This window comes from Phyllostomus discolor, chromosome 8 (genome assembly GCF_004126475.2).
Source record: "Phyllostomus discolor isolate MPI-MPIP mPhyDis1 chromosome 8, mPhyDis1.pri.v3, whole genome shotgun sequence".
NCBI classification, from domain to species: Eukaryota; Metazoa; Chordata; class Mammalia; order Chiroptera; family Phyllostomidae; genus Phyllostomus; species Phyllostomus discolor.
Window position 1 is genome coordinate 33,099,027 of NC_040910.2, and position 23,484 is coordinate 33,122,510.

The 23,484-nt window shown below is 36.3% G+C and overlaps 1 protein-coding gene across 2 annotated transcripts in view; it reads right to left on the minus strand.

Moving 5' to 3' along the window:
- GLRA3 (glycine receptor alpha 3) overlaps positions 1-23,484 on the minus strand; it is a 138,262-nt gene that overhangs the window by 13,708 nt on the left and 101,070 nt on the right. The window contains exons 7-9 of one of the 2 annotated variants that reach the window (XM_028521085.2): positions 21,183-21,397; positions 3,361-3,504; positions 1,206-1,250 (exon numbers count right to left, since the gene is read on the minus strand). In XM_028521085.2, the coding sequence (XP_028376886.1) occupies positions 1,206-1,250; positions 3,361-3,504; positions 21,183-21,397 (404 nt within the window). The remainder of the gene's footprint in view (positions 1-1,205; positions 1,251-3,360; positions 3,505-21,182; positions 21,398-23,484) is intronic. The other variant, XM_028521086.2, reaches the window with a different exon arrangement.

The following is a 23,484-nucleotide window of genomic DNA, read 5'->3' on the forward strand; positions in this document are numbered from 1 at the left end:
AAATCATTCTGTTTTTAAAATAAGTCAATATTTACTGTTACTGAGGTAAACCTGATTTTTCATCAGAGCTCTTTTTGCATTGTTTTTTTGAAGCAACATTTAAATATATATCTTTTATACTAAAGTTCCTATAAGCATTAACTGTTTAGTTACTGAAATTCTTAATATATACCTCTCCCAAAGAGGCTACTATATGTGATTATGCAAATTCAATACAACTTAAAGTGTTTAAGTTTACAGTTAAGATAATTGAGTAAAGGTAATGGATCACATAAAAAATGTTAAGGGATAAAAAGTAAAAGAGAAGTGGTTAGCTATATTGGGAACAATATTCAATTCTGGTAAAAAAAAGTAGTTGAGGCATTGTATATTATAATATAAGAAAACAAGTGCTTTAAAATAATACTGGGTCTAGACATCTGCTATAAAATTAAGTTTTCTTTAATATTCATCTAATATTATGTCCCTTATCTATTCATCTAACCTAATGTCTATTTTTAGCCGAGCCAGGTGGCAGAATCAATTTTGGGGGGTTTTTAAATACACTTTATCCCAGAAATTTTAGTCTAGTGGACTGGACTATTTGCATATGATTTCCTAGGCTAAATTCTTGGTTTCGGTAGCTTTAAATCCGATCACTGAATTTGGACACGTGTCTTTGTGATCGCTTTCTAATCAAACATTTCAAAGGACATCACTACAAAACCAGAATTATTCATTTACTAAAAGAATCTCAACAAATTTTAATATTCAGCATGGGTACTAAAGATATATAGGCTGTATGAAGCTTTTTATCTTTGCCTTATTTTTAGATTTCTATTTTCTGGCAAGAGGAGGGGGCTGTTTTTAGAACTTTTTGTATAAATCAATTTCCCATTTATTTCAAAGCATTCTTCCACCGAGACTGTGTTAAGATATATGTACTATTTCTGTTTAATATATACTAAAGATCTTTTTCATCAGTCGAATAACTGGGTTAATAAGATGAAGAAGAATATGTAGATATCCTTTCACTAAGTGACGGAAGACAAATGGTGTTGTTAGAAAAAGATTATTCTTAGCTGAGGAGGAACAGTGGTTGTTTCGCTCCAAATATAAGCAAGGGGCTGTGTTTCCCCACCAAACACTGCCGGGTGCAGAATATGCTCTCTGCATTTTTACTGATGACTGCATTCCTCTACTTAGAGTTAAGAAAGTGAATTTACCGTGTCTGAGAAACGGTAAAACTTCTCCAATGCAAAAGCTTCTGTCTGTGGGAAGGTAAAGTGGACCAAGAGGAATTGAGAAACCAGAAAATCAAGGCATACATGATTAAATATAACTGCACAATTGGTTTTTATTGCATATACCATTTTAACAATCATGTGCACCAAATAATCGATTTTCACATATGCGAGATATCCACTCCCCAAAGTATGAAATTAACTAAAGAAAAAAAAAACTGTATTCGAAAGTTTTTCTTAACTAAATCTTAATTGCAATATTTACTGCCTGAGTATTTCAAATATTGATTAGAAAATAATAAGATATTACTATTTTTTCATTTTTGCATTTTCCTAGAGTGCCAATCACCAGAAAAATTAATCCTGCTGTCTTGTGGAGCTAAACAAGTGATAAAACTAATAAAGCGCTGCTTTAGTAAGGATAATTTTTTAAAGAGGGGAAACAGAATTGAGACAGTAAGCCTGCAGTCTGTTATCTTCCGCACTGGACACGGCGGCCGTGCAGTGTGCAGTGGGAGGAGAAAGTGTCAGGGCTCTCAGCCCCCATTTGGACACCATTTGTGCGATACTTCTCATTTCTAGGGTTTGCAGCACATGGCTGATAAATCCTAAATTGTGGAAAGGAGAGCAAAGGCAAGGAAATGAAAGTAAATGTGAAAGAGCAAACCAAAATTACAGAGGAAATAAGTATTGCCTTACTTATGATTAATGAGATTAGAAGGAAAATTGGTCTCCATCAGTCATTAAGGGAAAAGAAAGACAAGAGCTCCAGCCCTGTGATACAGAATTTTTTTGTCCTCTTACAATGTTTCAGCCAGTTCCAGATCTCAAGAAAGAAAGGGGAACAAATGGGAGGAAAAAAGAGAAAGGGAGAATGAGGAAGAATGAGGCAAGCATAAGATAATCAGCCAACACGGGTGAGGTCAGGGATCAGAGACTAAAAAAAGTTAACCTTCCATCAAAACATATTTTAATGTACAAATTATATGCTTTTCTTTTCATAAAAATTTGATCAAGTGCAAGATCTAACATTGTTTTTTGCCCATTATTACCCAGAGTACCTCAGAGCTGATGTTCTTTCCACGCTACACGGAATTGGGCATTTATTGGAGCAGGTGATGACTCTGGGAATCAATTAGACATGACTGCATAAGTTATTGTTTTAGAAAATGATGAATACTGAGTAGGCGCACCACTGAAGATCGTGGCTTCATGCTTTAAAAAGGTTTTAATGAATCTCTAAATCAAAGTCAGTAAATCAAAAATCAGAAAGAATCGTTTTAAAATTAAATGCTTAAAAATGCACACTATATGAACTTTGATACTACTCAATTGCTTAAGAATCCATTTGCTTTCAACATATTAGCTGGCCCATTCACATTTAAAAAAGTAAAGTCACAGATATGCTGGTCCATAGAAACTTCCTTACAGAAAAAGAAAAGGATTGATTAAAACTATGCGCATGTAAAAAGAGATGACATGACAAGTCTCAACAGAGAGGAACAATCCCATTCCATACATCTAAATCCAACAACTTCCTGTGACCTCCCAAAGATGTTCCAAGTAACAGCTCTGGGCTCCATTTATTGGATAATAGCAAGAAAAAGTAACACTTTATTATGTTTCCATGGGAATTCAGAAGAAATGTCTTTAAAACATGAAAGTGTGCATAAAAAAGAGACCACATACTTTTACATGAACATCCAAGTGTTAATAAAATAGGTAATATTTGATGGAGACAATGGAATTCATTCAAAAAAGAAACAACTTTAATGGTCGTACTTGATGACTTATGTCAAGTGAAGCCATCAGAAGCACTCTAACACTGAAAATAAGAAATGATACATTTTTGTTAATGGAAGGAAAAAATAATGTCATTCCAAAAGACACACCAGAAAAAAGTCGATAAAGCGCTCATGCCACTAAATATGCCATATAAAGCATGACTAGATGTCGTATTTTCTTCCTGAAGCTATTTTTGACAATGGAAGTTTCAGTGACAAAACCAAAGAGACATCATATCATGTCTCCCCAGCTCCCCAGTCTCCACTTCCTCTCCACACATCCCATTAAAATATAGCACATGTTTTTAGTGCAAGTTGATATCCCAGTGAACCCAATGCGTTTAATCGCTCACCTTATTCTTTCTCTTGCGTCGAAATCTCAGAAGTTCTTTGTGTTGTCTTGATACAAAATTTACAGCTGCATATTCCAGAAGTGCTGAAAACACAAAAAGGAGGCACACTGCCATCCAAATGTCAATGGCTTTGACATATGAAACCTGGCCGAAAGAGAGAGAGTGAGCAAATTGACTCCTGTTGTTACTTTTATTGAGGATTAAACTGAACGTCTCATTCTAAATTATACCATTTACATACCAGCTTGGAAAAAAAAAAAGAAATGACACCAACTTTTTTTAATTAAGAAATTTTCAGCAATAATTTTGCAAGTTTTATATATTAGTCATACATTAAAATGCATACATTTTGGATAATTTTTTGAAAGAGGTACTATACCATACACATGATGAAAGAAAAAATAAGATGAAATATAACGTTACCTTTAGTATATACATATACTATACATATATATGCATTATATAGTATAATGCCTGAAAAGTAAAGTCACATTAAAATACAACTTCAGCCCTGGCTGGTGTGGCTCAGTGGATTGAGTGCTGGCCTGTGGACCAAAAGGTCACTGGTTCAATTCCCAGTCAGGGTGCGTGCCTGGGTTGCAGTCCAGGTCCCCAGTTGGGAGTATGCAAGAGGAAACCAATAGATGTAATCTCTCACATGTTGATGTTTCTCTCTCTTTTTCTCCCTCTCCCCCTTCCCCTCTCTGAAAATAAGTAAATAAAATCTTTTAAAAAATAAAATAATATACAACACCTTCGTGGTAGTATAATGCTTGAAAAAGTATTAAGTAAGATTGAAATATGGACAATGCTGTCTACCTTTTTAGTTCTATATTTTCTTCATTAAAAGTGTTTTATTTTGAAATAATTTTAACTCACAGTTGTCACAAGCACAGTAAAAAGAACTCCCACATCTGTAGTTAACATTTGGTTACAGTTGTATATTTATATAGCTCTCTGTCTATTATTGTATCTATATACATCTACATCTATATCTATGCTTTTCTCCCTGAACTATCTGAGTCTAATATGCAGACATGAAGCCCCATCACCCTTAAATATTCATGTATTTTCTAAAAGAAAAGAACACTCTCCTAACATGACCCTAATACATCCAACAAAAACCAGGAAATTAACATTGGTAAAACACGACCATCTAATCCTAAAACTCATTCCCATTTCACCAATTGTTTCAATAACGCCTCTTTTAGCAGAAAAACATTTTCCTTTTGGTCTAAGAGTTAATCTGTGGTAGAATCACGTGTTGCATTTTCTCATCTTCTCTTTGGTCTCCAGTGTGGAACTTTGTTCAGTCTTCCCTGGCTGTTCGTGACCTTGATATTTTGGGTTAGTGCAGACCAGTTATTTTTTAATGTTTCTTACTTTTGGTTTATCAGATATTTCCTCATTTGAGACTCAGATAATGGGACTTTAATGAGAACAGTGATGCCCTGTTCTTCCCAGTGTATCACATCAAGAGGCACTCGGTGTTGATCAGTTGGTTACGGTATTACCTACTAAGTTTCTCTACCACCAAGTTACTACGTTTCCCTTGTGTGGAGATGACTTGAAGCTATATAAAAAATACTTTTACTCTTAAACATTCACCTTCTAGACATTGATGATACTTTCCTCAACCAATTAGCACAATGATGACATAAATAATGATTTTCTGGTTCCATTATTCTATCTATATTCATTGGTTAGCATTATATCTAGTAAGAGAAGTGTCTCTCTCTCATATTTGTTTACTCATTTATTTATTTATGTTACTGTGAACTAACAATTTCATTCAGTGGGTTATACTATGTTGATGTTCACATTATGTAGATTGGGTCAGGAGGAGCTCCTAGAAATTAGTACACATATTTTATTTTGGCAAGTCTCTATCATGATTTGAGTACATCCTTACGTGCTGGCACAAGGTATTCCAAACTCATCTTGTATGTTTCCCATCCCAGTTCTGGACTGAGCCCTTTCTCTTAGAATCCTTTCTTTAGTGAAGAACAGTTTTTAGAAACCGAGATCCGAGCACTGGGTGTGCTCACTGCTTCCTGGGTGTCACAGTTTCTAGGCCTCTTAGTAGCTAGAGCTAGAATTATATGTACAGGGGTGGAAAAACATAGGTTTATAGTTGTAATAAATAACACAATAACTAATAAATAATAAAAGAATAAACTGTTTCACATACAACCATAAACCTACTTTTGCCCACCCTTGTGTGTGTGTGTGTGTGTGTGTGTGTGTGTATACACATATATATCACAATACAGGGTCTGGCAAAAGTAACACCTGCTTCAGTGTGGTTGGTAGGGTAATAATATGGGTGTAATAATTTATAGTTTTAATTTGAATATTTCATGTAAAATGTAACATGCCATGTTTGAGTGTGATATTGTTATGTTACAGAATTACATGCTTATGATTTTGTAATAGAAGATTTTGTAACAGAAAAAAGGTTTTATTTGTGCCAGACCTTGTATATATAACATATATAATACTATATATTTTATAATATATGCAATTATACATTTTGTATTATACATTATATTATATATACAAGCATATCTATCATCTATCTATCTATCTGTATTTTAAACATGAATTTTCACTGATTATTTCATGTTCCAATTCAACAGCACGGAGTTCATTCTAGCCTGTACTCTTTCCAAGTATCTAACACTTTCCTCACAGTGAAAAAGTTGGCTCCCATAGATTTGATTATACACCCTGGAAGTAACTAATATCTTAACTCTGCTGGCCTCCCCGCTGCCTGAGCCTCACAGGTCCCCACTGCCTCGTTGGTTCTGGCCCGACACCCGAAAGCTCTGCTGGCTGCCCTGGTCTCCATCATCACCATGACACACGGACTCTGGCACCACCAGCCCAGTCAGCCTCCTTGACCCTGACCACCACCTTAGCTACAGATCTTGCCGCATTGTCACCTTGAAGGTAAGGGAAAGGACAGAAAAAATGGAAAAGAACAGAGAACTTTAAATTTATTTTGAGAAATAAAAAAAAGGGAAGAGTTAAAAGCAGAGCTAGACTCCTAGTTCCTAGAGACAGATTCATAGAGACCCAAGTCCTTTGGAGAGAACAGTTCAGTAACTTTTAAGAAATTGCTTTAATCTTGGTCTCAGGCTAATTGGACAGTGATTTGCTATATATGGATATTGTTCAAGAATAAAAATTTCTTTTGAGTTTTAGTGTCATCTCCTATTGTATATGTCATTTCCTGTGTATTACACAGCTGAAGTGTTATACCATGCAAGCATTCAGTAAAATCATTACCTTTTGTGGAATAGGCATGAGAACGTTGATTCTATTTCATACTTTAGGTATGCCAATTAGATGTGGGGAAAACTCATTCATCAAGTATTAGAAATAATAATAACAGATATTTATGAGAATTTCTTTTTCAGTTTTCCCTAGGAAATGGACAGTTACCTAGAAGTTTGCTTTCCCACTGATAGAAATAAATGTCCCTTTCCCAAGAAGATGTCGTCCCAGGAGAACAGAAAGGCAGGCATAGGCAAAGATGTACTACCTTCTTTTCTGGACCAATGTGTAGCTACTTTAAGGAGCAAAACTTCACACCTTGAAAATCTGACTATTTCAATGCTGTTTGTATCTTCTGTATTTTTTCCTTTCTCATCATCTTTAATATTTGGTGAAGTTATTTTTGTCAAATGTCAGCCTGTGGGAATTGTGATCAAATTTAGGTTGCAGTTTATAAGGGGAAGTGGCTCAATATTTGGAGAAGTTTATGGTGGAAGGAGAAGAAAACCCAGGAAGGAAACACCTCCTCACCACCTTCCTCAGGTCTCAGGCTAGGCTTGGCCCAAGTCTGTTCCAAATCCCATGACACCCGTGTCTACCTGGATATGTTACAGTGTAACTGCTTACTTCCTGTTCTATCTCTGTTGAAACAGCGAATCCTTTGAAGGCAGGTGGCATCTCTGTTTTATTTCCCATACAAGAGTGCTTGTCATGCATTATACGTATTTGCTGTGTAAGTAGATGGATAAATGAAGATGTAAAATGTTAAAATGCAGGAGAAGAATGAATCGTAGGTGATGATTCATACAAAGGTTCACTTTCTGGAGTAATGCTTTGTTCATGCCTTGGATTGGATTAATATTCTTTTTAAAAGAGGCATTACTTGACACCTCCAATGGTATAACTTACATATGAAATATGCCAACAAAGGAGCTCTCTGCAGCACCTCCTCTATCTTAAGCATGACTTCTGCTAATCAGAATGTCCTCTGCTGAGCAAAGAGAAGCACACCCTCACTTTATTCAAGCACTGTGCTGTGTCCATCTGTTTGTAAAGTATAAATTTATGTCTCGTAAGTTCTGCAGTTGCCTTCATATACATACAGTCCTGGAAGATGTTTTCTGCTTTCAATAGCGCCTTCTCAAGCCACACCATTCCTGGAAGAATATGAGTCATAAAGAATACGTGCACTCTTTACCAACCTGAGTGTATAATGACATGAACCAGAGATTAAACTGGAAGTTTAATTCCCAAATATAATTCATTAATCCAATGAATGTTTTCAATGATGACAGACACATGCAAACATCCTTTGTGTCTTCCAGGATTCTGTTCACTGTGAGCAGTTCCCAATCATTGAGGCTTAAAAGCCTACTTTCCTCATTCTCTCCTCTTATCCCATTCAACTATGTCAACTTTTTCTCCTCTCGCACCCTCACTGATCCTAGATGTACAGCAAACTCTGGACCTGGGTCGTCTGGCACTCTCAGCTTAGTAACTTTGAATAAAGACAGCAGTTCTTAATCCAACCCATTCATTATGTACTCATGTGCTATAATCCACTCCCCATGGAGTTCAGAATTATCACCTTCTTTCCATCCCCTACTGCCTGCCATCTATCCTTTGGGGCAGTTTCACTCCAATTCATCTCATCCTTCTGGACCACCTTGCCAAGAGTCCCATGGTCCACTGTGCTCCTGGAACCCTAATTCTATTTTAAGCAACAATCTCTTCTCAATGTTGCCCCTTGAATACACATCCAAAATATGTTTCATAGTGTATAAATCCGTTCATGGTTGGATCTCAACTCACCTTTCTTACTACATGAGTTCATTCACTTTTTTTCATTCAACATTTACTGAACAGCATTAATGAACCAAAGTTCTGTTCTTAATGTTGTAGTTACAGAGATGAGTAAGATAGACAAGATCCATATTTAACTATTGACCTTGACCCACTGTACACACATTATTCATTTACGAATTTTCCTCCTTTAGGTTAATATATCCCATGAGCTCAAACAAGGGTCATCTTATTCATCTTTATATTTCTAGGTCCTAGCATGGTGCTTGGCCCTCATATAATGTTGCTTTGATTGAACCATGTGGAGTGGTTTATAATCATTGGCCATTTATTATAGAGTAGTTCTGACAGCCCACATGCCAGAAAATGTTCTTTTTAAAAAAAAATTATTTTAATTGTTGTTGCAGTACAATTTTCTATTTTTACTCCCATCCCAACCCACCCACCCATCCCTCTCCTCCTCCCTCCCATTTCCACCACCCCTAGTTTTTATTTATGTGTCCTTTATACTTGTTCCTGTAAACCCTTCCCCTTTTTCCCTGAAGTTCCCCTGAAGCTCCCTCTCTTCTCCCCTCTGAACTCTGTCAGACTGTTCTCTATTTCAGTGTTATATTTTGCTTGTTTCTTTGTTTTGTTGTTTAGGTTCCTGTTAAAGGTGAGATCATATGGTATTTGTCTTTCACCACCTGGCTTATTTCACTTAGCATAATGCTTTCCAGTTGCATCCACAGTGTTGCAAAGGGTAGGAGCTCCTTCTTTCTTTCTGCTGCATAGAATTCCATTGTGTAAATGTACCATAGTTTTTTGATCCATTCATTTACTGATGGGCATCTAGGTTGCTTCCAACACTTGGCTATTGTAAATTGTGCTGCTATGAGCATTGGGATGCATAGGTTCTTTTGGATTGGTGTTTCAGGGTTCTTAGGATATAATCCTAGTAGTGGAATCACTGGGTCAAAAGGCAGATCCATTTTTAGTTTTCTGAGAAAATACTGTTTTCTGTAGTGGTTGTACCAGTCTGCAATCCCACCAACAGTGCACTAGGGTCCCCTTTTCTTCACAACCTCTCCAACGCTTGTTGTTTGTTGCTTTGTTTATGATGGCCATTCTGACTGGTGTAAAATGGTATCTCACTGTGGTTTTAATTTTCCAGAGAATGTTCTTAGTAATGTCCACAGAACTGCTTAATGTTTTGACTAGTTGCTCGAAAGTAACACTTTTAATCCTCAAAATTACTGAGGAAATTATTCTCACTTTAGAGATGTGGAGACTGAGGCACAGTAAAATAACTTGTCACACAGCTGCCATTAGAGACTGAATATGTCCTTTCAAGAATTAGATTTCAGCATCTGAATTTTCAAAGGACAGATTCATGCTCTTACAAGAAGGACCCCAGAGAGTTGCCTCATCCATCCCACCATGAGAAAACACAGCCAGAAGATCCCTTATCTATTCATCATGAAGGGGCCCTCACTACACCAGGCACCAAATCTGCCAGTGCCTTGATCTTGGACTTCTCAGGTTCCAGAGCTGTGAGAAATAAATTCCCGTGGTCTATAAACCATTCAGTCTGTGGTATGCTGTTGCAGCAGCCTGGACTAAGACAGCTACCAAGTTGCAAAGCTAAAACTTGAATATAACTAATCTGGCACCAGAACCCATGAACTTGACTACTATTCTATGTCATCTAGTTATTAGGCTCCTTCTATTTAAGCTACCACTATAAATTTACAACTATGAACATGCTTAAGTAAGAACAGATTTCTGTATCTTAACATTCAAGCCTCTTTAACTTTTATCTGATAGGTAAAAGTGAAGTCAGTATACAAAACACCTATTGTACAGGAACCTAATCAACAAAACAAACAAACAAGCAAAATATAACCAAAGTCACTGAAATAGGGGACAGGCTGACAGTGACCAGAGGGGAGAGAAGAGGGAATTTCAGAGAAGAATGGGAAGGGTTTACAGGAACAAATTTAAAGGACACATGGACAAAACTAGAGGGAGGGTGGTAATGGGAGGGAAGTGGGGAGGGTTGGGTGGGTGGGCTGGAATGGGAATAAAAGGGAGAAAACTGTACCTGAGCAATGATTAAAAAACAAAACACCTATTGTAAACTCCTCTAAACTTTTTGGTTTTGATCCTAAAAATCCAACCTCCTAGCAGGGACAGTGAAGCAAAGGTGACATGAGCATTGTATTTACCACATAAAAACAAACCAGTTGCTCTGGGGAAGGAACCCTAGATCAGGGAAACACTTTATCCTCTGAAGTACAATGAAAGCCTCCTCAACACCATTCTTATGTTAATTACAATGAAGTGTTTTTGTGAGCTAGGAGATGACTGCCTACTTGTCCTGTGATAATTCAGGAAGAGATCAACTTGACAAACTATTTGAGTGTGCAGAGCTACATTAGTGCAAGGCCTTATCTTTTTCATTCTAAAAATCTTTTATAATGCAGGAAAAGGAATATAAGCATCATATTCTGTATACTTCTTGTATCATTTTTTAAAAATGCATTCATTCTACTTTGCCAACTTATTTATCATTAGAAAATAGAGAAAGCCTGCTTCTTGTGTCCCAAGCAAAAGTATATAAAATTGGATGTTATCATTATCATCCTGACTATGAGGCTGGAATCAAATCACCTGACCCTGGGAAGCAGCCATGCTTGGGGAGCCTGCCTGAGCTTGAATTTGTCTGCATCCTCCTTTCCAGTGATGCAAGGAAGTGGACAGAGGAGGATTCAAGGTAGAATATGATGCAATAACAAACTCCCAAAATCTCACTGGCCTGAAACGAGAAAAGACACTCCATGTCCAATTTGAGTTTAATGGTGTCTCTGGACCGTTACTGTCATTATCATCCTCACCGTGACTTCAGCTGGAAAATTGGCAATGGCCACAGCAGGGGAAAACCAAGGTACTGATGGGCCTCATGTTTGGTAATAAATATTCCAGACTACACGTAGCACAGGTCACCACTCAAAATTCATTAATCAGAACTGCTCACCATCAGCCCCAATGACAACAGAGCAAAGAAGTGGAACCCTGCCCCGCTCCTGAAAGGCAGAGAGAGCCAGCCTCGGTGGCTGAGGGAGTGGATGGGGCAGGTACTGCTGTTGGTGCTTCTGAAACACAACCTACAGACACAGAACTAAGGACGATGTGGATTACAACCTGATCACTGCTTATGATATCTGGATGGATATCTAAAGCAGCTTTGTTAAAAAGCAAAACTCACTGCTTTATAAAAGTTGTTAATTATTAGAGTGTGACATAGAAAAAAAGACTTCCCTGATCTTCAATCCAAAATGTCCTCTCACCATAGTGTCAGGTCAAAGTTCAGTAAGATCAATTGGAAGGAATTACAAAAAACTAGAGTCCAGGTAGTAGACCTCAGAGGCCATTTGATTTTGTGCTCTCTGATTCAGAGGAATACATAGGTTGTATATATCTCAGATAATCTTTCACCACTAAATTTATTTTTACACTAGTTCTTGATAAGATTATTGAGTGGCAACAGTTTCAGATTATACTCTTACAAGTACATTGGGTGAGCTGTGTTGAAAGTATGGCCCCATGTGCTGCAGTGGAGTGGCGGGTCAAGGGGCATGCCTTTACCCTCCACCCTCCACACAGACGTGGTGAAAAGTTTTGCTTCCTAGGACTGATAATGTCCTATACTACAGCTCACAGATGGCAAAGCACTGAGGAGTCCATAGTTATTATATTATAACCCAGAGTATACATTATAATAAATTCTACTTACTAAATTATAAATTAGAAGTTAGACCACTATTAATCAATCCAGGAATAGAAATTTAAACTGCATTTACAAGCAACACAATTTAAATTTAAGAATAAGAAATTGATTAAATCAGAACCTGGACAATAGTATTATAATAAATATGCATGTGCAGGTGGGTACTAGGCTTAGGGCGATCACTTCATAAATTATATAAATGTCTAATCACTATGCTGTACACCTGAAATTAATATAATATTGAATGCCAACTGTGATTGAAAATAAAAAAATGAAATCTGGAGTTTGGATCACACGTCTCGTGTAAACCTACCTCTAGGCACTCTATGAGGTAAATTTTTAGGAATCACTTGAGAGTGATTATTTTGCCAGTTCTGTTCTCAGTCCAAATGTGTTTTTTATTTGAGGAAGAGGTATAAAAAATCACAGTGCATTTCTTTCGATTAGCTAAAATAGCACTTTGAATAGGGTGATTTGTTCTTCCACTGCTAACATTCAGTTTTGGCGGATTCTCCCAGTTCCGTGGAATGGGAAACAAGCTGTGATGCGTCATTCCAGCTGTGGGATGACGAGTGACTCACGTACACAGCTAAATGCTAGTTCTCTGAGACAGGCTGAAGATTTTCCTGCTGCATCACAGTTTTTGTCCTAGAGGGTTTATTTTAGATCACACCGGCTATTCATTAATCCTTGGTTTTGTAAAGTGCCGATCATAGTACCCTGAATCCTACCTCTCTCACTAGTGTAAAACCTGAAGAAGAATTTTGCATTTTGTAATGCTTCTAGGAAAAATTAGTATTAGTTTCAAAATAATGTCGATCTTCATTTAAGATCTAAAGCCAGAGAGAGAAAGGAATAAGAACAAAGGCCAAGAATAATGTTTTAAAAGCAGGTGCTGAAGTGGAGTAAAGCTGATATTGATAAAGCTGAAGGAAAGGTCCTGGGGACTGTTTCTTTGGGGTGCTGGGCAGCAACTCCCACGGCACAGGGTGCTGTGAGCCTCCGCACTCATCATCCTGGAGGGCCGCACGACAGCCCAGTCCTACTGATGCCATGTTCACGCCAACTATGATCCTCCCAACCCTTAGTACATGAAGGATGCTTAGAACACAATATTTATTTTCCACCTTTGTTTTTTATTCTGAGAAATAAAATGTAACAGAGAATCATAATGGCAGAGCTGCATTATTTCCAAAGTGATAAACCTCACTAATCCCTCCAGCCATCAGATAAGAAAAGTGCAGCCCAAAAGGCTAAGGTGTTCTGAAAGGTCACCTGGTTATCTCTCATTTCTGCTGCAGCTATGGGAATTTTACCAATGTCTGTTTTATAGGACATGAGTCATGTTTCACAGTTCGATGAACCTAAAATATAGAAGTCACTAGAAATGCTTCGTAAGTACGTGCTGTTAGTTACTGACATTTTTTAATATATTGATTTTTTTTTTTACTGCTCAGTGAAGGTTGAATTGTACTTGTGACTTCTCACTCCTTAGCATTTTTAATTGGATGTTTTGTATTTCTATAACATCATCTTCATTGTAATAATATACTTTCTTATTCTCTGTTCTCTGATATCTAAGACTTCTTTTTATAATTTCAAACAGGAATCATAAGGACAGAAAGCCTGTTAAGTGCTTTCCACACTGATTTTGGGACTGAATTCATTATTCCACTGGTGAAGGGGAAGATTTATATCCATTATTATCTGTCAGGAGTACTTGTGGTATGGTCCTAGGATATATATGAATGTGGGAAAAGGAGTGTAAGACATTAGTTAGGTAACAATATCTCAAAGTTACATATACATCTTTTATTTTTAAATTTAGTTTGAGGCCAAAGCTATTGCAGTATGTCATTTCAAAAATATTTTAAGCTTTGTGATTGATTATATACTTTTTCATAATTATGCCTTCAGATTTAAGAAATTATGCAGTGGTTCTGTGTCTACATCAGCTACAGAGGATCTGCTTGATCATTGCTAATTTTCAGTTTAATGAGAAATAGTGAGCACAGTAAATGTAGGTCCTAAAATCACATGTAGAACCAGAAACAACTACCAATTTCTAGGCTTGTATTATAGGACCCGCCTATGCTTAGGAATTATCTGTTTAGAAAGCGCTAATAAGACTTGATGATATTAATATCCATTATTTCTTATGATTTCAACAAAAAGTGCATGAATAAACAATTCTTTTATTTTCTATGCATTTTTCTTTTTCTCGCTTTCCCTAAGTGAATGCAATATAGAACCAAATTATTAACACGTTCAATGAAAATTTTTTAAAAAATTAAATGTATTGCCCATATTAAAAATTCTCTTATAAAGTTAAAATTTACTTATTAAATACTTTGTCACATTAATGAATTTAAAATGAACTCACTTGCATCTTATTTGTACTAAACTTGGTTGAAGTAATTTTAGTCAACTATGTTTTGAATAAATATTAGAATCTTGTATTTAAATGGTGAGAACCAAAGCATTATTAAGAGTAATATTTATTAATTGCTGCATTAATAACAAAACCTATTACTCAGCAACTCCTCTCTCCTGATTTTCATCATTGTTAATATTTACAACTTACTCTCCTATAGAATTGCAGGGTATTTTTTTGAGAATAATACCAACATATATTTTGAGAAATAATTAGATAAAAACAGTGAATAGAAGTCCTTCATTTTTCTTCCCTTTTTTAATGTAATGTCACTTTATAGATCTTTGTATGCTCATACAATCATAGTACTCCAGTGAAAAATAACACTTCAATTTATATTTTCTAACAGTTGTAGTTACTTCTAGAGTTGGTATCTTTATGAACAATAAAAACTTAATAAGAAAGCTCTCTTTATGTTTTCTAAGAACCAATGTTTTTATTATGCTATAAGTTAAATATATGTCATTTTTTAATTCTTTTTCATTAATTGGTGATTGTCAGGGGAAAAACAGGGTTCTGTGTAAATAAAGAATAATTTCAGTTGTCACATTCTCTAGAGAAATTAATAAAATGACATACTCTTGCTTTTCAAGTTAGGTATCTTTTTAAAAGCTCAGTACACCTGGCTGGCGTTCTCAGTGGATGGAGCGCGGGCTGGGAACCAAAGTGTCCCAGGTTTGATTTCCAGCCAGGGTACATTCCTGGGTTGCAGGCCATAACCCCCAGCAACCGCACATTGATGCCACCCCCCCCTCTTCCCTCCCTAAAAATAAATAAATAAAATCTTTAAAAAAAAAAGCTCAGTACTAAGTAAATGTTTAAAAGCTCACATTGTCTTTAAATATCTGCATGATATTTACTCAATACACACACACTGTGTACTGAGTTAGGCTCTGAGAATAGAAATATGTACAAGACAGTCTGTCCTTTCAAAAAGCTGTTCCTTGTGGGATGCACAGACAAACTGAATGGAGGAAAAAGGGAGAGGAAATCATTCAGGATTAGAAGTTTGGGGTACAGAATTTGCAATTTTCATCAGCTCTGGACTTCTGTGCAATATTTCATTGATTAGCTACCTTTGAAATTTCCAGTGTTTCTTATTGTGTAAGGATATGCAGCTCTATGCTGAATGAGATGGCCATAGTGGTGGGGCAGAATGGGAGAGATCACATAGACTCTTGTTTTCTTTAGTATTTGCTAATATGACAGAATCTGGTCTAAGGAAAGTTTTAGCAAATTATAGTCCCTGAGGTAGATAAGATTATTTATTGGCCATCCTTTTTTCCTCCCTTCCTCCCCTAGGGTTTCCTGTGGGTGGAGTACAGTCTACCACCTGGTATGACCTAGGAATGAGAACAGAAGTGACTGTATGCCACGTCTGGGCAAAAACCTTGCATGTTCCTGCTCGCCTTCTTGCTTTCCTGTACTCTTCCATGGAAAAAGTATGCTACCGGGACCTGAGGTCCCCAAATGAGAAGGACCAGGGAGCAGGCCTGAACCCACTCCACAGCCTAGATCCAAGTCATCCTAGGTTAGCCAATCTCAGACAAGCCCAGAAGAAGCACAGGCAATGCACAGGCCTCTGAGGAAGAATAAATGTGACAAGCCATTGAGATTTGGAGATTATTTGTTACACATAATAAGTGCAATATAACTTCATGAAACAGTGCCTATAGTCCCATGAATCTCATAATATATTGTGTTCAGAGATAGGGTTTTGATAAACTTGGAATCTAAAAATTCTCCCACCCTTGCCAAATTCATGTCTAGGTGAGTGTGAATAAGTGTGTGTGAATATGTGTGTGCATATATCTATCTGTTTAACATCCTAAATTCAAGGGTCTCTGATATAATAGGTTTGAAGCTCATTTCTAAAAGAGTAAAGCAGTGTGTACATGGTGATACTCGTGTATTTTTTTAGAATGAGATGAAAGAGGAAACACAAAAGCTAGATCTTAGCAGGTATTTATGAACAGAATGAATAAAGGAATGGGAGTAGGTCTCTAATAGGAAATACCTGATATTTGGAAGCAGAAAAGAAAGAGTAAGGTGTTTGCAATATGGCAGAATATCCATGACCTTCCCAGAGTTCCTTATTGAAGGTTCTTCCTAGAATCCATTTTTCCTAAATTAAAATTAGATTTTGTCCCTTCTCTTTATTTTGTTTATTTCTACTGCTCCCTATACTTAATAAAGAATATAATCCCCTCAGTGCCAAGATCTTAATAAGGTATTAGTACAAATCAAATATATACTAAAAATAATTAAATTATTAATATTCTCTCCTCTTTTACCCTGATTAAAAAATCCTCCTTAGAAAGATGACCTTTATACTTCTTAAAAATACCACAAAATGTTGGGATATCAAAGTTTGGGAGAAAAGTTTTGGGGTGAGTAGGTGTCACTTTTGACTAAATTGTCGACTTACTCTGTATTTGGGGGAGAGATGGCCATGGGGGAAGAAGGGAAAGAGACTTTGAATATTCCAGTTCAATTCCAACTAGAGAAGGAGGGAGGGCCAACCACAGATGCATTTTTTCCTCCTCTTTCTGGACTTTCTTCGACTCTTAGAAAATTACCTCTGGCCTGCTTCCCTATCCAGCTACCATTTGCTCCCTGAAGTTTGAGGCCTACATATCCCTCTTCAGAAATTTGGAGGTTTTGACTTTTTGACAATGCTGTGTGATTATCTTATAAACATCTCAAAGTTAATAAGTTCAAGCACAGATCAGTTTCCTTCCTCAGACTGTCCCATCAGTAACCATCATAACCACTTGCCCCATTTCTCACCCAAATGCCACCCTTCACTGCTGCCTTTCCCTTAATCCTCAGTGTCCAGTTCAGAAGCAGATCCTGACTGTTTCACCTCCCAACTCACCTACCTCCCAAAAAACGTCTACCTCTCTCTCCACCTATCTGCCACTATCTACCTCTGCTGCTCCCAGTCTCACCGTGATGCCATCATCTGCTTCGGACCACAACAGTTCTGCCTCCACTCCTACCCCTTCTCTCTGATCTCTACGTGGAAGTCAGAGAGATCACTCCTTTTGTGAAAATCTTTCCAAAACTCACCCCAAATAAACCTAACCCTTAATAAGGTCTATAAAAACCTCAAAACCTCTACAATCACCACCATTTTTTTCTCGTATCCTCAAGGTACACAACTTTGAAAAATGGCTAGCAAGAGAATGCACTGTCACCCTCTTTGAGCTGCTGACACAGGCACTGTAGAAATGCCAAATAGTTTCAAGTTCCAAGAAAGGAATCCCAGGAGTCTTCTTGCTCTGGGCTATTACATGCTTAATTTATCATGACACTGTAGAGGCCATTATCAGAGAGGACTCTCGGCTCTGTAGTTCTCAAGGTGCTGGCTCAAGTATATTCTTTGAGAGTGTCTGCTCTGAGTCCTTCATTTTCTACAGGAGATATATTGGCACAGAGCTTGGATAAAATACTAAGCAGTTACAAATTAGTGATTTATTGTTTCTTCTTCCTATGCCTGAGAATCCCTATTGTTTTCCTGAATTTAGTTTGTTTTCCTACTTCCTAGATTTCATCAGTAGGACAAGGGTGGCAAGTCTTTCAAGTATCTGAGGGTTCTCTTGTGAGGTTGAGAATAGCAAATCTTAAGGTGCATACTTTCAAAGATCTGTTCTTAAATGCAATGTGAGACCTTTGTACGTTGCCTTCCTAGTCCCTCCCTTACCCCATCACAGAATCAGAATTTTCAAGAAATTTTCTATTCTTGCCCTGGCTGGTGTACCTCAGTGGATTGAGCATGGGCTATAAACCAAATGGTCACCGGTTCAATTCCCAGACAGGGCACATGCCTGGGCTGCAGGCCAGGTCCCCTGTGGGGGCCATGTGAAAGGCAACCACACATTGATGTTTCTCTCCCTCTCTTTCTCCCTCTATTTCCATCTCTCTAAAAATAAATAAAGAAAAGAAAAAACAGAAATTTTCTACTCTTTTGAATGACTTCATCTAATAAGTTAATTCTTGTTTATTCTAGTTATTCACTGTCTGCCTTCCTGAATTCTAATATATGAATATGCTCAACCTTCTGTTCCTTAACTCTCACAAAGCCTGAAATAATATGGTCACCTCATCTTAAGACATCACCTTGCTAATCAAACCTTTTTTGTAGCTCAGAATTAAATATTAACACATATCCAGTGGTCACGTCAATGTCTCTACGATTTGAGAGATGTAGAAGCTTTCTACACATTTATGTACATAATTGAACTCATAGTTAAAAATTCATTCTTTCCTGTGATCACAGTGAAATAAACACCTTTTTAAAAAACCTTTCTTATTGTTTGAGAAAAAGTTTAAAGCCATCCCAAACCCTTCCTTCCTTTAAAAAAAAAAGCAAGCTTGTGTCTCCATTCATTTTTTTTAAACTTGCTGCTTTTTAAATTTCTGCTTCCTCACTGTCAGCCTGTTCTCAATTTCAGTGAGGAAGCAGAAATTTAAAAAGCTGTAAGTTTAAAAAAACGAATGAAGACACAAGCTTGTTTTTTTTTTTTTTTTTTTGACTGACCAGAGGGGAGAGGGGAGGGAATTTCAGCCGAAAAGGAGAAGGGTTTGCAGGAACAGGTATAAAGGACACATGGACAATAACAAGGGCGGGGAGGTGGAAATGGGAGGGAGGTGGGAAGGGCTGGAAGGGTGGGCTGGGATGGGGGTAAAAGGCAGAAAACTGTACTTGAACAACAATTAATTTTTTATTAAAAATAAATAAATAGATAGATAGATAACTTTCTGCTTCCTCCACCCAAACCTCCATGATCCCCCAACTCTTCTTTAATCTCTGTATCCAAATGCCTTGACCTTGTGCCTTTTAGAAGCTGAAACACTTGAACATAAAACATTTTGTGCTCTTCTGGTTGACAGCTTATGGAAAAACAAGCTTTGATTTCTGTTTAGCTCATGAAGAAAATCAATGAGTAAACTGGCAATTTCCATTACATATTGACTATAGAAATGTATTATTCAGAGCCCTTCAGACATTTAGACATATACCAGGGTGGGCAAAAGTAGGTGTATGGTTGTTCATGTGGCCAATACAGGCAGGTTATGATTATCACAACAGCTGTATTAATGCTCAAAAGAATGTCACAGTGCAACTCTAAACGTACTTTTGCCTACTCCTGTATAGATAAGCATTGAAATGAATCAGTTTAATCTTATAGGCAGATTTACAATTTTCACTTGGACAATATCTTATAAAACACTAGTTGATATGCGTCATTTTGAAAATACAACTATTTAAAAATAAACTTCATTTTGAAAGACAATCATTAAGTCTTAGGAAGGCGGAGTGAGCATTGTTAAATATCAAGTTCTTCAAATGTTAAATAACACTTTTAGGGATAAAATGTCCTGTCATCAAATTGTATTGATTTGGACATTTTAATCTCATACATTCAAACATAGAATGTAATCCATATTAAAGGTTAAGGGAGGTATGATTGTACATTTATAATTTAATTGGCATGGCAACTGGATTGCATCACATGTACAAAAATAGTGAATATAATCTTATTATATTTATGTTATTACAATGGAAATAGTGAAGATTGTTGGAAGTTAGACAGGATTACTTAGATAGTAGAAATTTCTTGATGACTCCTTAGAAGTCATCAAGAAGAAGAAAATAACATTCTAATGCTATGCTGCTAAATGAATGAAAAAAGCTACTATGTTTTATTTCAGCATATCTTGTGAAAAAAGATGGAGTCTTTTACAAACCTCATAGTTTCTTTTCATTCTAGCAGTTCAGCATAGACTACAATGAGCTGCCTTTTTTGTTGACCTGTGATAGCTTAAAAGCCAAAAGGGAAAGAACACACCCCAAAATGATATATCTAACTCAGGGTGCAGCAGTAAAATTGGCATTCTTATACAATACTTGTGGAAGTGTAATTATTATAAATTTTCCTGATGTGGGGTTTGGCAGTACATACCAATGCTTATAGCTACCAGAGCAACAATCCCAGTTCTAAGAATTTACACTAAGAAAATATTACAAAACACATGTAAAACTGTACATGTATGTGTATTTGCACATACATATACATATATACAGAATGTGTGTATATTCACATATAACATTCATTGCATAAATGTCCCTTATTGTGTATCACACAGTAGAATACGAATGTACCATAACATGTTCACCACTCAAAGTTACTGTAGAGATTTGCCTTACATACATGTTTGATAAATTTCTAAGTGAATAAAAATCTATACATACAAATTCTATAGTGTACAAGAGTATTACTGGTTAGTTTAAATAATTGAGGGTCATAACACAAACTGTGAATAGAAGATATCATTGGTTTGCAGAATTTTTTCCTTCCTCTACTTTTGTATTTTACAAATTCTTTGCCTTGGTTATATATTATATAAAAATCAGTAATGAATAATAAGTTCTGTTAAAAATATCTGACAAAACTAACACTGACATAATGTGTATAACATATATGTAAATATTTGTGCAAATATCTGCATGTGTTCATTTTGTGCACTTACCTTTGGTAGGGAAGCTCGCGATCCTGAGCTCTGTGTGGTCATAGTCAGCACAGTGGTTATTCCCAAAGCCACCCTGGCTGGAGCAGCATCCATGTTGATCCAGAATGAAACCCACGACAGAATCACAATCAGGAGACTGGGAATGTACATCTGGATCAGATAGTATCCCATTTGTCGTTCCAGATGGAATCGCACTTCTATGCATGTGAACTTTCCTGATTGGTTGCAAAATAAATTCAGTAATTGGTGAAAGTAGGCCTTTGTTATGGCATCAAATGTCACAATTTTGTTTTGATAATTCTGTCCTAAAACTTTTATTACAACAAAAAGGGATCCTAAATCATATTTGTAAATTTGTTTCTAAAAATATTTTCTTATTTTTCTGCTAGCATCTAGAAGCAACATGAGAATGTACTGTTTAAGGAAACTATGTATTCTTGTTTCTTCACACTTGATTAGTACTTCACATTTGTCAAACTCCTCAAAGATCTATTATTTCACTTGATTCTAACAATTACCTCTGAGATTGACAGGAGAAATTACTCAGTGTCTGGTTTTTTTCCTTGTTCATTGACTGTTTCTGGTCCTTTTAATTATTTATTTAGAGGCAGGTATTATTTGTTCCAGAGCCTCTACATTTCCTTTAAAGTCAATGCTAAAGGATAAATATTAATGGTTTCTTAAATGCAATTTCTATAAGTTATTTTATGCATTAATAACTTGGAATATTAGGAAAACATGCTATTTCCCTAATTTTGAACATAACTTAAAAGCACACTTACTAAAAAGAAACTTGAGGTACATTTATTCTATATATTCATGCTTTTGTGGCTTTTATAGTAATTAATAGAGTCACAAATTGTGGTTTAATAAAACATTTTGTTAATATTTCTGCTTCCCCTGACTTTATTCCCTTCTCTATTACCACGTTACCTCTCTTTAAAATAATTGTTTATCTGAATCACCTAACTCTTGGTTTTATTTTCTCCTTATTCAAACTATTTTGAGAAGGATAAGGTCAGGGAGTTAACATGCTGATCTTTCTTTATGGGACACTCTCTAACAAATTATGAGAGAAAGAATCAAAAGGCACATCTGGGAAAAGAGTTTATTGCTAGTACATACTGTGACCTGAGCCACGTGCTACTGTAATGCATGAGCCAGGCTGCAGGATAAAAGGGTGGATGACATTCCAGAGACTGTTAAAAGTCTTAACAGTTTCATAAACTCTTAGAAAGTTGGACTCCACACTGAAGTGCCTAGTAACATATATGCAAGTTACCGATTTATCAAATACATGCAGAATGCCTAACCATTCTTGAAGTATGTGGAAATACTTTAGATTTTACTTTTTATCTTTTATTTACTTTTAATTTTTATGTATTTTTCCATTACCATTTAACACCTTTATGCCCTCGTCCCCACAGCAATCACCACACTGTTATCCATGTCCGTGAGTCCTTTTTGTTCGATTCCTCCACTCCCTAGCCTCCCCACCCAAAAGTTGTCATCCTGCTCTCCACCTGTGAGTCTGTTCATATTTTGCTTGTTAGTTCAGTTTGTTTATTAGATTCCACATATAAGTGAAATCATATGGTATTTTTCTTTCTCTGACTGACTTATTTCACTTAGCATAATGTTCTCCAGGTCCATCCTTGACCCAGCTATCCCACTTCTGAGAATATATCTAAAGAGACCCAAAACATTAATTCAAAAAATAAGCACCCTTACGTTCATTGCAGCATTATTTACAACCACCAAAGTATGGAATTAGCCCAAGTGTCCATCATTAGATGAGTGGATAAAACAACTATGGGACCTTTATACAATGTAATACTACTTGGCCATAAAAAAAGAAAGAAAATGCTTTTGATTTTTAAAACTCTAAAATTATACATTTTTAAGTATTTTTAAATAATGAAATAAAATACATCAAGAATAATGAAACATTTTCATGCTCTAACTGTTAAATAATTCGAGTCATCTCATGATGTAATCAGTAACAATTACTGACCATTTCAGTACTTTGAATAAATTGTTTACAGTTCCTATGATTTTCAAGGGATAAAAAGCTCTTGTTGTGCTTTTATAAAAAGTGTTTTTATGATTATCAATGCAACAGTAAATATGTGTGGTCCTAGAGAGAAAAATAAACAAGTTGCTCAAGTTTTGACATGGTAACACTAGTAAAACAAGAAGACTATGGAGCTTTTTAAAGCGCCTTTGTATTTTGACTCTATTTTATGGCATTGCAGCTATTTGTCTGTGATTTTAATTTGCAATTAAAAGTATCCTGGCTGAG